This window comes from Myxine glutinosa, chromosome 3 (assembly GCF_964187855.1).
Source record: "Myxine glutinosa chromosome 3, kmMyxGlut1.1, whole genome shotgun sequence".
Taxonomy (NCBI): Eukaryota; Metazoa; Chordata; class Myxini; order Myxiniformes; family Myxinidae; genus Myxine; species Myxine glutinosa.
Genome location: NC_136263.1, coordinates 91,007,437 through 91,022,963, shown reverse-complemented (window position 1 = coordinate 91,022,963; position 15,527 = coordinate 91,007,437). Strand labels below are relative to the sequence as shown.

The 15,527-nt window shown below is 39.5% G+C and overlaps 1 protein-coding gene across 3 annotated transcripts in view; it reads right to left on the bottom strand.

Moving 5' to 3' along the window:
* PRKAR1B (protein kinase cAMP-dependent type I regulatory subunit beta) overlaps nt 1–15,527 on the bottom strand; it is a 211,360-nt gene that overhangs the window by 47,600 nt on the left and 148,233 nt on the right. For 2 of the 3 annotated variants that reach the window (XM_078774248.1, XM_068110517.2), the window contains exons 6-7: nt 11,300–11,458; nt 2,505–2,565 (exon numbers count right to left, since the gene is read on the bottom strand). In XM_078774248.1, the coding sequence (XP_078630374.1) occupies nt 2,505–2,565; nt 11,300–11,458 (220 nt within the window). Of the gene's footprint in view, nt 1–2,504; nt 2,566–11,272; nt 11,459–15,527 lie in introns of all 3 variants that reach the window. The other variant, XM_068110516.2, reaches the window with a different exon arrangement.

Sequence of the window (15,527 nt, the reverse complement as noted above, 5' to 3'; positions counted from 1 at the left end):
TTATCAATGGAAATAATAAATATTTATACAAACATTGCAATAGATAAACGTTGGTAATCTCAGTAATCAAAAGTACTGAACATTTCATCCGAAAAGTTTGTTCTGTCAGAGTAATGTTATAAAGTTTTAGGCCACCGCTTCATGACCCAGAATATATGTATTTGCTTAGCAATCGAACCTCTATTTGACAGTTCAGCTAAATTTTGTGATAACCATTGTTTTCCCAAGTAATCTTTTTTTATGATGACTAAGGTCACCCTCATGAAGCAAGGGTGGTCCAGAATGCGGAGCGACAACCATCTACAATCCAATAGAACAAAATGTGATACGGCAGTAAAAGGAAGTAGATTCCGACATAGACACGTGCCAACAATCTTCATTCTCCCTACGATAAGGCTGAGCAAAGCAAGTACATCAACAAATGAAACAATAAACAATGCATAGTTTGGCTGGAAAAACATTCTCATCTAAAAATGCAATCAGGTTTTAAAAAAAATTGCCTTTTATGGCCAAAATGAAAAGGAGGCTTAAAAGATTGCTAGCAAGAGATTTGTGAAGATGACAGACAGGGATGGACAGTGACACTAAGGCAATGCAGCATGAGCAAACATTGCCCCAAAAACAAAATAATTCTATTTTGGCTCTTCATGAAAAGTGACAACTTGATGAGGCAATACCCTTTATTACCCTACAAGTTGCAGCACCAGGCATGGTAACCCAAGAGTTCCCTTCAAACATTTATTCATCGGCTCCGAACACAATGTGCCAACCACAATGTAGTCAAATTCATAAAGCTGCGGTAAATGTCCTGCAATCACGTAGCACATCAAATGGAAAATTCAAGACGAAAAAATTCCTAGTGGATGTAAGATAGACAATGTTCAGCATCTCGAGTACATGGCTGATGGAAAGTGTGTCCGTTTTCCTTAGCTACGAGCATCAACAACCTCAGAGCACACACAACTGTGAAGTGTCTCTGCTGGCCCCTCTCCTCCCTTTCACTTTGTCCCATGCTGCTTGCCTCCTCCATATGACCGTGTCCAGCTCATTCTACTGCTTTCCTGGCTATTGTGTAGCTGGAAAACAATACTGGGTCCTGTTCCAGGCAGCACAGTGCTGCCTGTGTAGAACAAGCAAATCAATTGTCCTTCGGATTTTGAAACAAACAGAAATACTGACAAAGTTCAGGAGCCAAGCTAGCTCAGTGTGATCTACTCGTACACGTCTGCAATACCTCCATCTTGCAGCTTTGGGTACAAAGTAAAAATGAAAGCATTACAGATATTACCAAGTGTCAGTGGAGTTTTCCCTGTGCTTTCTATGCACAGGCTGCAATGAGGCAGCAAAGGAATTTCGCCTTTCTTACAAAACCATTATTTACATACTATACTCTTCTGTTCAGATAATGGTACGGAGTATTAGGAAACAATTTTATTTTTAAAATGGGTGTGTAAGGAAACATGGGAGGAGGCTTGTCCCATGCAAGTCATATCTAAATCCTGTTTCCCCTCATCACTCTTAAGCAAAAAATTTACATTTCGATTTTGCTTACCGTACTTGTACTTAACAACCATGCCCAAGATTGAATCAATTTGCATATCAGATTCTCAGTCATTTTTGTTGTCTGTTGTGAAGTGTAGACACTTCTGAAACTGTCATAAAGGAAAATGTATGGAAAAAATACTCTTCCCTTTCCACCCGTCTTTTCACATTTTAAGCAGGATTAAACATGAAACCATACATCCTTGCCTGACATATTTAAAAAGGCCTTCACTGAATCAATTAAAACATTTGGGTTGACTCCATATTATATTACATATGCAGGAGAAGTGGAGGAATAAATTGAGAAAAAAAATTGAACTTGCAAAAAGGAAAATAAAAGAGGAGGAGGGACAGGACCAATGAAAGAAGGGAGGGAAGGAGAAGAGGGAAGGATGGGGGGGGGGGGGGGGAATGGAAAGAAGGTTGGAAGGAGATATATGGACAGGAAGACATGGACATCGTTGGATTAAAATATATTTTGACATTCACTTGTGCAATATGGAGATGGGCCGCTATCATCTCAAACTCGGTGGGTTGGCCATGGCTGCAGCTTTTGTAGAGTATGGGTAGCATTACCAATGCCGTCATCCGTAACCTAGCACCTGATTCTTTTACTGGTGCACCCAGCCCCGTCTCCTTGCCTCTCACTCACAATCTCATTCAAAGGATCAGCATAGACTTTCAGCCTCTTGCAAGAAAAAGGACAAACGAAAACCGTCTATTTCACAGCATACATCAATGCAGGCTTTCGGAATAACCATACCCAGCGGCTTCCATGATCACATTAATGTTTGAAGCAATAAAAGGATATCTTATACAGTACAAGTGTATGAAGGCCCAGCCAAAGCAGACCTTTTAGGCCTATCTGTAACCATGGTACATTTGTGCAACATTGACATCCAGCACTTGTGATACATTAACGGGTTCCAACAAGTGGAAAAAATAATGTAGCAAACACTCACCGAGGATAGAAACTTTGCTCAAGAACTCTTCATACATCTTTCGCTTACGAAGAGTGCTTCCCTACAAGGTCCGGTTTAGGGAAGAGATAGGAGGAGTGGAGAGAGGAAATGAGGGATGGCAAAATATGAATTGAGGGAGCAGCAATTCCATTAGCTGTGAGAATATAAATGAGTGAAAATAAATTCAAAAAGGCAACCCACTTAGCATCATATTGCTCTCGAAAACGTTAACCTGGCTATTCAAATGATCCTTCCAAATTTCCAGTTTTTTTTCTCCAGAAAGTTTGCTTCTGTATTCATCTTGTCAACCCCGTAGTCCTCCCTACCCCTCATTCACACCCCACATCCCTTATTTATCCAAGTCTCCCTCCACTTTGTCCTTTAACCCTGCTGTTAGTGTTTTACCCCTCTTTCTCCTGTTCCTTTGAATGCAGCGAAGCCCAACTTTTTGAGATATTTTGTTCACAGACATACAGACAGGGGTGCAAACATAACCTTCATCCACCTTTGGTGGCGGAGGAAATAAATATGCAGTACTGTGCAAAAGTTTGGGTTATTTTCACTTTTGTGCTGCTATTACCCATTTAGCATTGGTGGGAAGTTAGAAGTGTGCAATATATGTAGATAATAATTCAAATGTCTGTGAAAGTCAACTTCACGTCACAGTTACCATTATGTATAGAAAATAAATTAGGAAATTGGAAAAGTATTATTTTTGCTGTACAGTACATAATATATTATCATGTGCTAAAATTAATATCCACTTACTACAAATAAAATATTCTGGAAGCAGTTTGTGGATTTTTGTACATTAAATAATGATAAATTATTGAAGGAAACAACTTCAGTTACATTAATGGGAATTCCAAGAAACCATAACAGAAGTTGCAAATTTGTGAATATGTGAAATTCATTTTCATAAGATTGTTCTCTTGCTTGAAAGTCGATGACATGTGAGGAACCAAACTCTGCGAGAAGGGCACACGATAAAGAAAATACCAGAAAAGCTGGAGATGTCTGACAATGGTGTGAGGTACACTTTGCAATGCATGAAATAAACTGGAAAAAAAAACATGAAATAAACTGGAAAGAAACGAGACAAGACTAGAACGACGGCACTCGATAGAAAGCATACTTCCACCAGACTGAACAATTTACGTTATGTATCCCACGGAACTGGATCCGGACCTGACCCAAAATCGAATCGGCTTGTTCCTGTCCCCGAACCAACTCATCCACCTAGTTTTGTCACAAGTAGTCACCAACCTTTTGAAATATCATGCAACATATCGTTTTTGGCCCATCACTGTGGTGAAGATTCACTTGTAAAATAAAAAAATTCTGGTATCTGGATCCGGATTCGGATCTTCACCAAAATCGAATAGACTCGTCTTTGTCACACACACAACCTGTCCACCAAGGTTCGTCCTAATCCATCCAGAAAAATTTTGAGATATCCTGCTATATACCGGTTTTAGTCCCACCTCTCAAAGGTGAAGAATCAATTAAAAAATTTCGGATCCAGATCCGAATATTTACCAAAATCTAATCATTTCTTCCTTGTTACAGTTACATACCCAACATGGCCATCAAATTTTGTCTGAATCCATCCACAACACTTTGACATATCCTGTTCACAAACAGACAAGGGGGAAAACATAACCTAAATCCACCTTCGGTGGCAGAGGTAAAAAGGTCAGGAAGAGCCAGAACTTCCCGAAGGCAAGGCAGTCAAGAACTCTGGACTGGAATTTGCTTTGCTTGTGCAATAAAAGAAAATAAAGTCAACAGCTGACAAATGAAATTAGAGTGGGCCTTAACATTAACATTTCACCCAGCACTATGCACATAAGGTTGATTGCAGCAGGTCTCCATGGCAGAGTTGCAGCAAATAAATCACTGTTGAGACTACACAATAAGGTGAAAAGACTGAAACTTGCCAAGACAACGACAAGATTGGGTGACTGAACAATGGAACCGGGTACTCTGGTCTGATGAATCAAAGTTTGAACTTTTTGGATCCAACTAGATGCCAGTTCATATCCGATAACCTGGAGAACATTGCGACATGCAATACATGCAGCCTACTGTTAAATACGGGGAGGCTTTTTGACTGTCTGGGGTTGTATCTCAGCTTTTGGTGTTGGAAAACTTGTTTAATCAATGGGACACTATCAAAAGAGAAGTACAAGCAGATACTGCAGCAGCGCCATGCAGTTCCTAGTGGAGATCGTTTAATCAAAAGAGGATTCATTTTCCATTAAGATGATGATCTGCAACGCATTTCCAAAAGAGTCAGTATTTGGAAAACAAGGATACAGCAAGTGTTACAATGGCTACTTCCGAGTCTGGACAGGAGTCCCCATCAAGGCCATATGGGATTACCTGGAAACATATAAGAACAAGTGGGACACAACTAACCATACAGAACTGTGGAATGTACTACAGGATATTTGGCACAATATTCCTGTAAGAGTGCTTCAATCGTATACAGGAAGCATGGGTAAAAGAGTGATGGCATGCACTCAAAAAAGCAAAGGATGCAAAACACAGTGTTGACTGATACTATAAAATGACACTGCTCTTGTTTTTTTTTTACTTTGGCAGTCTGCTTTAATATGTATTTATAAAGGTTGTTAATTTACAATAATAAACACATATGACAGTTATCACTGATGAATTAACCCTGATGAATGAATATCATTGTAATAACCCAAATTTTTGCACAGTAATGTATGAGTATATACAGTCACGTGAAAAAGTAAGTACACCCCATGTAAAGTTTTGACTTTTTCAACATATTTCAACATACAGCTATTTGATCTTCATTTCAACAATATTGAGAGATAAAGGTGATATAATATAACAAATATCATGAAACATTTACATTTTGTAGTCCATTGTATAATTTAAATAAACATAAATGCAAATTTCGCATGTGGAAAAAGTAAGTACACCCTTGGCTCTAATAGGTGGTATTGCCCCCTTTGGCAGAAACAACCTCAAGTAGGCATTTCTTATAACTGTCTACCAGTCTCTGACATCGACTGGGAGAAATGTTTGCCCACTCCTCCATGCAGAATTATTTCAGCTGTGCGATGTTTGAGGGGTTTCTTGCATGCAAAGTTCGTTTCATATCCCCTCACAACATCTCGATGGGATTTTGATCTGGGCTTTGACGTGGCCATTCCAGAACCCTCCATTTCGTTCTTTTCAGCCATTCCTTGGTGGATTTACTGGTATGTTTAGGGTCATTGTCATGTTGCAAGGTCCACCTTCGGTTGAGCTTCAACTTTCCGAAAGATGGCCTCACATTATCCTCAAGCACCCTCTGGTACAATGAAGAATTCATAGTGGATTCTATGATGGTGAGTTGCCCAGGCCCTGATGCAGCAAAGCTGCCCCAAACCATAATATTTCCACCACCATGCTTTACAGTTGGTATCAGGTTCTTGTGGTGAAATGCTGTCTTTGGTTTTTACCAAACATGTCTTCTGGTACTGTGGACAAATAGCTCTACCTTTGACTCATCTGTCCAGAGCACATTGTTCCAGAAGTGCTGGTCTTTGCCTAGCTGTTCATTGGCAAACTTTAGCCTTGCCCTGATGTTCTTTCTGGACAGCAAAAGTTTCCTCCTGGCACACCTCCCATGTAGATCAAATTTGTGCAGCCGCTTTCTAATGGTAGACTCGTGCACTTTGACATCAACAGTGGCAAGAGCTACCTGTATGTCCCGTGATGACATTCTGAGATTCTTGGAGACTTCTTTCAGCATCTTGCGGTCTGCTCTCGGGCTGAACTTGCTGGGGCGGCCTGGCCTGAACAAGTTGACAGTTGTTTGGAATCTTCTCCACTTGTAGATGATCTTCCGGACAGTCGAATGATTGATTTCAAATTGTTTGGAGATCTTTTTAAATCCCTTCCCAGACTCGTAGGCATCTACAACCTTCTTCCTGAAGGCCTCAGAGAGCTCTTTTGATCTAGGCATGGTGACGCTGCACACTTCAACAACAAAGAGCAACCCAAACTAAATGTCCGAGGTTTAAATAAGACAGGTTCCTCCAAGATCCTCTCCAACGATGTTCTAATCATTTGCACCTGAGCTGGTGCACCTGATTCTAATTTTATGTATTTGAAGTAGTGATAAATGCAGGGGTGTACTTACTTTTTCCACATGCAAATTTATGTTTATTTAAATTATACAATGGACTACAAAATGTAAATGTTTCATGATATTTGTTATATTATATCACCTTTATCTATCAATATTGTTGAAATGAAGATCAAATAGCTGTGTGTTGAAATATGTTGAAAAAGTCAAAACTTTACCTGGGGTGTACTTACTTTTTCATGTGACTGTATATATACTGTATATACTGTATATACTGTATATACTGTATATATATATATATATATATATTATATATATATATATATATATATATATATATATATATATATATATATATATATATATATATATATATACATATACATATATATATATATATATATATATATATATACATATATATATATATATATATATATATATATATATATATATATATATATATATATATATATATATATATATATACAGTGGAACCTTGACTTACGAGTTTAATTCGTTCTGTGACCGAGCTCGTAACTCAATTTGCTCGTTTCTCAAATCAAATTTCCCCATTAAAATGCATTGAAATGCTATTAATCCGTTCCAGCCCGCCAAAAACCACACCAATTTTTTTTTAAATATGCAGTATATATAAAAATATCTCGCGCTTTATATTTCACCTGTATGCAGCATACAAGTTGGCAGGATGGCCTGGACTGGAGGTACGCACACTTGACTCTAAACTGTCCAGCCTGGGTTTGAATCCCGACCCAGCTATAACCTGTCATGTCGGTGTTTCACAGGCAGGGTGATTCATCAATGTGTGTACCGCTAAACTGGGCGCCCCGTTTGCGTCCCATTAGTTGTTGGATGTTAAGGATCTCACCGTGTCTTCCACAAAGAGAAGGCGAGCTATCGCCGGCACTCTGAACAAGTTGTGGCCTGGCATGCTCTTCTCCTCTGCCGTTATATACGTCCTCCTTGGCATCTTTTTCCAGAAGAGCCCTGTCTCGTCACAGTTGAAGATTTGCTGGGGGATGTATCGTTCGGCTTCTATCAGTTCGGCAAAAGTTATAATAAAATCTTCAGCTGCCTTCACATCTGCCTCACCAAGTCGACAACACGCACACCTCGCTCATGTTTTTCGACGATTGCGTGTTTTATATCCAAGCACATCATCCTCTTCTTCTTCTCAGTACTGCCCTTGGCACTCAATTACTTAGGACCCATGGTTAAAACTAAGAAATTTTCCAAAATAACCAACATGCGAAAACAAAACAGCAGCGATATACGGCAGATATGCTTGCACGGCAACATAACCACGTGACCGGAACCCACCTGGTGGCGGCTGGCGTAAGCTCCAAAATACCCAACATGCGAAAACAAAACAGCAGCGATATACGGCAGATATGCTTGCACGGCAAGATAACCACCTGACCGGAACCCACCTGGTGGCGGCTGGCGTAAGCTCCAAAATACCCAACATGCGAAAACAAAACAGCAGCGATATACGGCAGATATGCTTGCACGGCAAGATAACCACGTGACCGGAACCCCGCTGGTGGCGGCTGGCGTAAGCTCCAAAATAACCAACATGCGAAAACAAAACAGCAGCGATATACGGCAGATATGCTTGCACGGCAAGATAACCACGTGACCGGAACCCACCTGGTGGCGGGTGGCGTAAGCTCCAAAATAACCAACATGCGAAAACAAAACAGCAGCGATATACGGCAGATATGCTTGCACGGCAAGATAACCACGTGACCGGAACCCACCTGGTGGCGGGTGGCGTAAGCTCGTAACTCAGATCTCGGCTCGCATCTCAAAGCAATAAACCGCCCGAGCGACGGCTCGTATCTCGGAAAACTCGTAAGTTGGTGCACTCGTAAGTCAAGGTTCCACTGTGTGTATATATATATATATATATATATATATATATATATATATATATATATATATATATATATATATATATCACTGTCCCTGATATGAATGGTCATGTGGCACTCTCCAGTACCTTAGTATATTTTATTTTATTTGTTGTATGTGAATTACATATTGTAGTGTGTGTGTATACATGAATATATATATATATATATATATATATATATATATATTCATGTATACACACACACTACAATATGTAATTCACATACAACAAATAAAATAAAATATACTAAGGTACTGGAGAGTGCCACATGACCATTCATATCAGGGACAGTGTTTGCACAAACCAAATTCAATTGACTGACCACATCCACTTCATAGATACTGTTATCAGGCAATTTGTTCAGAATCCTGGCACTCAATGAATGGTCTCTGCTTTAAAAAAAGATGCCATGGGATGTTTGTTACTCACTTCAGACGGGGCAGAGAGCTTTACATCTGCATTGTGAAGGACGTCTCCATTGCCTTCTTCCGTTGGTGACTTTCAATGAAAATTCAGCAGTGCTTGCTGCTAGCAAATCATGGTCAGTTTTTATGCCTTTGCCGATGAAATTGCTGGAGGCATTATGCTTTTGGGTTGTCTGTCCGGCTGTCCATCCGTGCGTCTGTGATAAGTTTTTGTTACCGCAATATCTTGAGAACAGCTGAAGGGATCTAAGTCAAACTTGATGCAGGTATGTATAATGAGGTAAAGATGAAATGATTACATTTTGGGGTCACAAGGTCAAAGGTCAGAGGTCTGTCAGAATAAAATCCTGTTACCTTGTGAACCAGTGATGGGATTTTGACAAAAGATGGTACAGATATGTATTATGATGCAAAGATGAACTGATTTGATTTTCACATTTAGTCGGAGAAAGGTCAAAGGTCAGACTCTGTGATGGGTTTATAACTTGAGAATGCCTGAAGGTGTCCAAGACAAACTTGGTACAGATATGTATAATGATGTAAAGATTAACTGTTTAGATTTTGGTGTCAAAAGGTCAAATGTCAGATGTCCCGTTGGGTAAAAAGTCTGTTACAGAGCTAACTTGTGAACCAGTCATGGGATTTACACCAAACCTGGTATAATTATATATTATGATGCAAAGATGAACTGATTATACTGTGGGTTCAAGATGTCAAAGGTCAGAGGTCAATGGTCAGAGGTCATGTTATGTTACAATGATTTTGTTACCATGACAACTTAAGAACGGCTGAAGGGATCCAAGTCAAATTTGGTACAGGTATGTAAAATGATGTAAAGATGAACTGATTACATTTTGGGGGTAACGAGGTCAAAGGTCAGAGGTCATTTTAAGTAAAAAAAAAAAGTTACCAGACCAACTTGTGAACCAGTGATGGGACTTTGACCAAACTTGGGACAAGTATATATTATGATGAAAAGATAAACTGATTAGATTTTGGCAAAGGTCAGATGTCATGTCAGGTAAAAATGTGATACTTGAGAACAACTGAGGGGATTTAATTCAAACTTAGTACAAGTATGTATAATGATGTAATAATGTGGGCGGAAGCATATCATTCGACATCACGAAGTTGAACAGTGCCGTTCGAGTTAAATCTTGGCAGAGTCCGACCTTGGCAGAGATAGAACCCAGACTAGATTATCGGTCACAACAACAACAACAACAACATGCATTTTAAAGGCCATTTTCCCTGCTAGAGCGGGGGTTAGCCTTGCGGTCCCCATGACAATCTTCTCCATTTTGCCCTATTTTCTGCATCTCTCCTTGTTAACCCCCTTGCCCGCATTTCTTCTTCCACCATCTTTAGCCAAGTCTTTCTCGGTCTTCCCAGCCTTCTACTTCCTTCTACATTCATTTCCATCACTCTTCTCAACCAGTCACTTTCATCCTTCCTCAACACATGACCAAACCATCTCAACCTGTTCCTCTTCACAGCATCAATCACAGGCTCTATTCCCATCATCTTTCGCAATTCATCATTTGTCTTTCATTCATCATCATCATCATCTTTCGCAATCTATCAGACTAGATTATCGGTCAATGAATGAAATTAACAGGATGTTGATAGAGGTAGACTAACCACTGTGGGAAGAAAGGAGAAGCTGACTTTTTGGGTGTTAACCCTTTGACAGAGCAAAAAGCCTTCAAATAAGGGTCAATGCCCAAAGGTGCTGCTTCCTTGCTTGACGGTCAGCATTTAAAAGATAGAATATGGACAAACAACCATAAGTTGGCAATAGTAGCGCAAGTTTTGATGGGCATAATGACGTGAGCCTGCATCAAAGTTTCTTGAACATAAGTTATATTGATGGATTAATTGCAAATCTGCTTTCATGGTGCCAGAATTCTGTATCCTATTCAGTTCAGCTAATTGGCATAATAATACTTTATAATATCTAGTAAATAATATTGCAAAAGATCTACTATGTAGAAAAAACAGATAGAACTGCTTATTTTCCAGGGAGTTTGTGCTGCCAAAAGTTATACTACATGTACTATTTACCCAAAGTTTTGCAAAAGTAAAGCTTCATCTGCATCAGAGTATGCCATGGTAATGCCTTGGCTACTGAAAAAAAAGTCTTTCCACACCAAACAACAAATCTGCAACATTAATTCAGTGCATTTAGAAAGGAAACCACTCCTGCCGCATGGAGTTTATTGTTATAAACAAACCAAGCACAACCCTTATGGCTCTGTTTACTACTTAAAGCACAGACAACAAGGAGAGTGCATACAATTGCACCTCCTGGGTTGGGCCACACCATGAGGATGCGACGGTAGCTGTCTCTGTCAATTCCCCAGAGCTTCAGGTCTGTTCGAGCACGAACTGTGGCAGCACGTGGTGTTCCGTATATGAGGGCAAGCTCACCAAAGCTGCCACCTTCTCCGATGCTTGTCATCCATTCATTCTTAACATACACCTGGGGCGGGAAATGATAGAATCAGACAAATTTTTAAAAACACGAGTGACAGTTGCAAGGAAGTCATGCTAGCAGGTGCCTTACCCCCACATTGACTGCCACAAGAGCCTTGTATGGCAACAATTTAAAACGTTCTTATCCAAGCGGCCATCTGAAGCCAGTGTTGAAAGAGATTTTAAAAAACAAACATAAAAAGGTTCAAAAAACAAAAGGTATGCAAAGAAAATCAAATCAAAATAGTCCGTTTAGAAATTCCACACATCCTCAGCGATGTCTCTGTTCCTTTCACAATTATGTTCTCTCTTTCCAGAGTGTTGTTGCTGAGGAAGAAATTTATGATTAGGCAGAGAATACAAAGAGTAGTTTGCTTGCAGTAGGTGTTGGATTTCCAGCAGTAGCCAAGGCAAAAATTTGGAAGTTGGTCAGGGTAACGATACACAAAACCCTACTTATTTTGAAAGGTGCCATGGAATATTTAACATCCACGAGCAAAGGCTAGGAGATGGGTCACCTGGCTTAATATCTCTCTGAAGCAAGGTGTACTCACTTAGGTGACCGTTTATAGTTTGCTCAAGAATCAAAATCAGACTCAACAGCTCAAAGGCGAGACACCTACCTCTGAGCTGCTGCCAGTCTATCCGCTTTGGCTAAACATTCACCATTTCCATAAGCAGGTGCACTGGAATGCAGGTGGTGAATAACATGTGCAGGGACAGGGAGAGGCAATGCTAAAATGTATATGAGAGAGAGAGACAGAGACAGAGAGAGAGGAGAAAGTCATGATGTAAGACATTATCATTAAAAAATGAATGAATGAATGAGAAAAGGAATGTAGATTTTTGTAAGTGTTCTCTGTGGAGCTACTCATTCATTGACACGGTCCTGGACTTGGCAGATTTGTAATACAGGGTCAAGCAAGTGGAACAACATTTCATAGGAAGGAAACGTTTCTCAGGGGCAAAAACAACATGGCTAATTAGCAGCGACAAATTTTGCATTTGATATACTACAACAAAGAATGTCAAACTATACAATGTTCTTAGCACTATTTGTCTTTACCAGTTTGTCGTTGCCATCTCTACTGAAACTGCAGACGGTTATGTGACCACTGCACCCCATCTGTTGCTGAACTACCTTCTCAGGTTTCCAAGTTTCCATAACAGACGTCCGTTAGCGAGCTACAGCTGTCAGAGAAACAGATGCTCAGTTTTCTAGCATGGTTAAGAAAAAAAATGGTCACGCATTCTTCCCCTGGGCCACCTTTCTGCGTTTTGGAGCATTTCTTGGAGTTATGACAATGAAACCTGCTGTAAGTTTTCCTCTCCTACAAACATTTTCTTGTACTTATTAGGATTTATCCACAAATTATCAGTGCAAGAGACCATAGTGCTAAACACAAAAATATATACACAGTATATATACACATATATATTGACAAGAAGTGTTTGATAAGCTTACTTCAAAGGGCTCTTAAGAGTTCAATTCATTGTAAATGCTACCATTTGCCAATGCAAGCATGTTGCTTTCAAATCCATCACCTACCGCAGACTTAAGCCTTTACACCAACAACAGAAAATGCTTATTTTCCAGTGAGCTCATGCTGCCAAACATCGGCTAACTTGAACATCAAACATGCATGCAAGAGAAGCTACTTATTTAAGGTTAGTGATAGTATTTATAACACCAAAAATCAATGGAACCAACCTCGTGAGTTTTCAGTAGTCTTTATGAAACGAACAAAAATATTTTAATGAAAGAACATTGGTGCATTTCAAGAAACAATAAAAGAAAGACTTGATTCCCAAACAACAAATATTACTTCAGTACTAAACGAGATGGATCTCATTTCTTTTTTTTAAACTGGGAACTCTGTTTCCTGCTCATACATATTTGTTAAAGAGAAATATTTACGTACCATACCATTATGGGAAGGATCAACTTTTTTGGGAGAGGAATTTAGTGTGACCTCTTGATCCAGCCACCCGGCTACCCCGCAACAAGGGACAGCTCATACAAAGGCCCTTCACCACCCATATTTGCGACACGCATGTCGCAGAGGCAGGCGGCATTAACAAATGGTCGCAAATTGCTAATTAGGGCCCGTGTCACATCCTCAGAGACCAATAACGGTCAGCAACAGCCGGACACTGACCCCGGCCATCACTCTTCCAAAATCAGACTTGTTAGACACCAACATCTTTCGTGATTACAGCACCAGAGTACAGGAATATGTTATTTTCTAACTAACCACAAAATAATTAAACAAGAATTCCCAATGCAGAAAATTTTTACTATCAGTCAAAACACAAAGTCTAATTATTTATCCTTAACAAAAAAGGCAGTTCAATGGTTGACATGTGTGTATATATATATATATATATATATATATATATATATATATATGCATGTGCATGTGCACACACACACACACACACACACACACACACACACACACACACACACACACACACACACACACACACAGGAAAACAATCAGCAAGTCACAATTTTTATATCTCTGAAGATGAATTTAGAACAGTCAATGCAATTACATTTACATTAAAAACTGTGAATGTTTTGTTGTAAAAGATAAAAGAAAATAGAAATCCTTTATTATGATAAAATCATTTTCAATAATTTTATATCGACTGGCACAAGTTTGTACTTTAGAACTTTCTGTTTTGCTTCTATACTTCTCTGAAAACACAAAGGATATCAAATTATCTAGTCACAATATATTTCTTCAACATGCAAAAGTCAGAAGTATCACAGAAGAAAGCATCAATACCATGTTAAATATGATCGAAAAGCAATAACATCGAGGTAAATTATAATACATTCATTTTGTATTGGTACATGCACAATCCATTTGCACAAAGGCAGGAAACCATGGTGTAGGACCATCACTATGTTGTGACATCTTGACGTGTTGGGTTTATCAAGGGTCGAGTTCGTCTACTTGGGAATACATCTCATAATTGACAAGATTGACATACTCCTGCTGCAAGAAACCTACACCACTCATGGTGAAAGAGCATCCAGCCTCAAAATCCTTGAATTATATTGTTAGTCGTCGGCCATTACAATCTGAAACACGAGCTATCAAGATATGTTATCCATCAATAAACCAACTTAATGACCTCACAACAATGAACATAGAGGCAAACTGGATGACATACATCACAATCAAATTTGAGTAAATATCTGTTACAAACTTAATCTCAATTATCTCACTGTTGCTTGTGGACCATGCACATGCTAATTGTTTCCAATTACCCAGAAATATGCTGGTAATTTCAATAACGACTAACAAGGACCCACAGAACAGAGTTCTGTGGAAAGTCCTCCCTTTTTGGGGTGGTGTATAGGCAGGCAAGCGCTGCTTCACATGCTCCTGGAAGTTTATGTTTAGCAATGTAAAGGTCGGGCATAACGATTATGAATATGGCAGGTGCGACGATGTGTTCAATCTGAACTGCATGAAAATCAAAGACTTCCTACTAATGATGTCAGTGTTGGTGAAGTCAGGCCAGCTGTCCAACCAATGGGTGGAAAGAGACAAACAAATGGACAGAAAACTAGACTGTGGTAAGTGTAGTGTGGCCTGTATGTTTTGAGTCATGGTTAGATTCACATGTAACATGGACCTGTCAGGTTAAGTTGTTTGTTACACGTGATGCTGAGGAGGCAGCACATGTAATTTATAGGCAGGTTGGACGTTATTATGTTGCCCTGGACACCTCATGTTGTAGGTGGGACTTGTAGGTGAGAATTTCTCATGAGAGACTTCGAGAACTACTCATCTGTCTGGTGGCCATCACAATCTGTCTGGCCACTGTGTGTCAGCCATGGCGGAGTAATGTGCTCTGGATCCCAAAGTGATCTATTTTGAGACAAGCGCCGATCCTCACATCAGATATAGGGAAGTCTCGCCTACAATAGTTTTGTTGCATGTGTGTGATCTGTGGTGCCTCGTGGGTTACAAATTGTTTTATTACCAATCATTGTAGACCATGTTTTGTATGAGGTGTTACCAAACATGTTACAATACCAAACATGTCACAACACA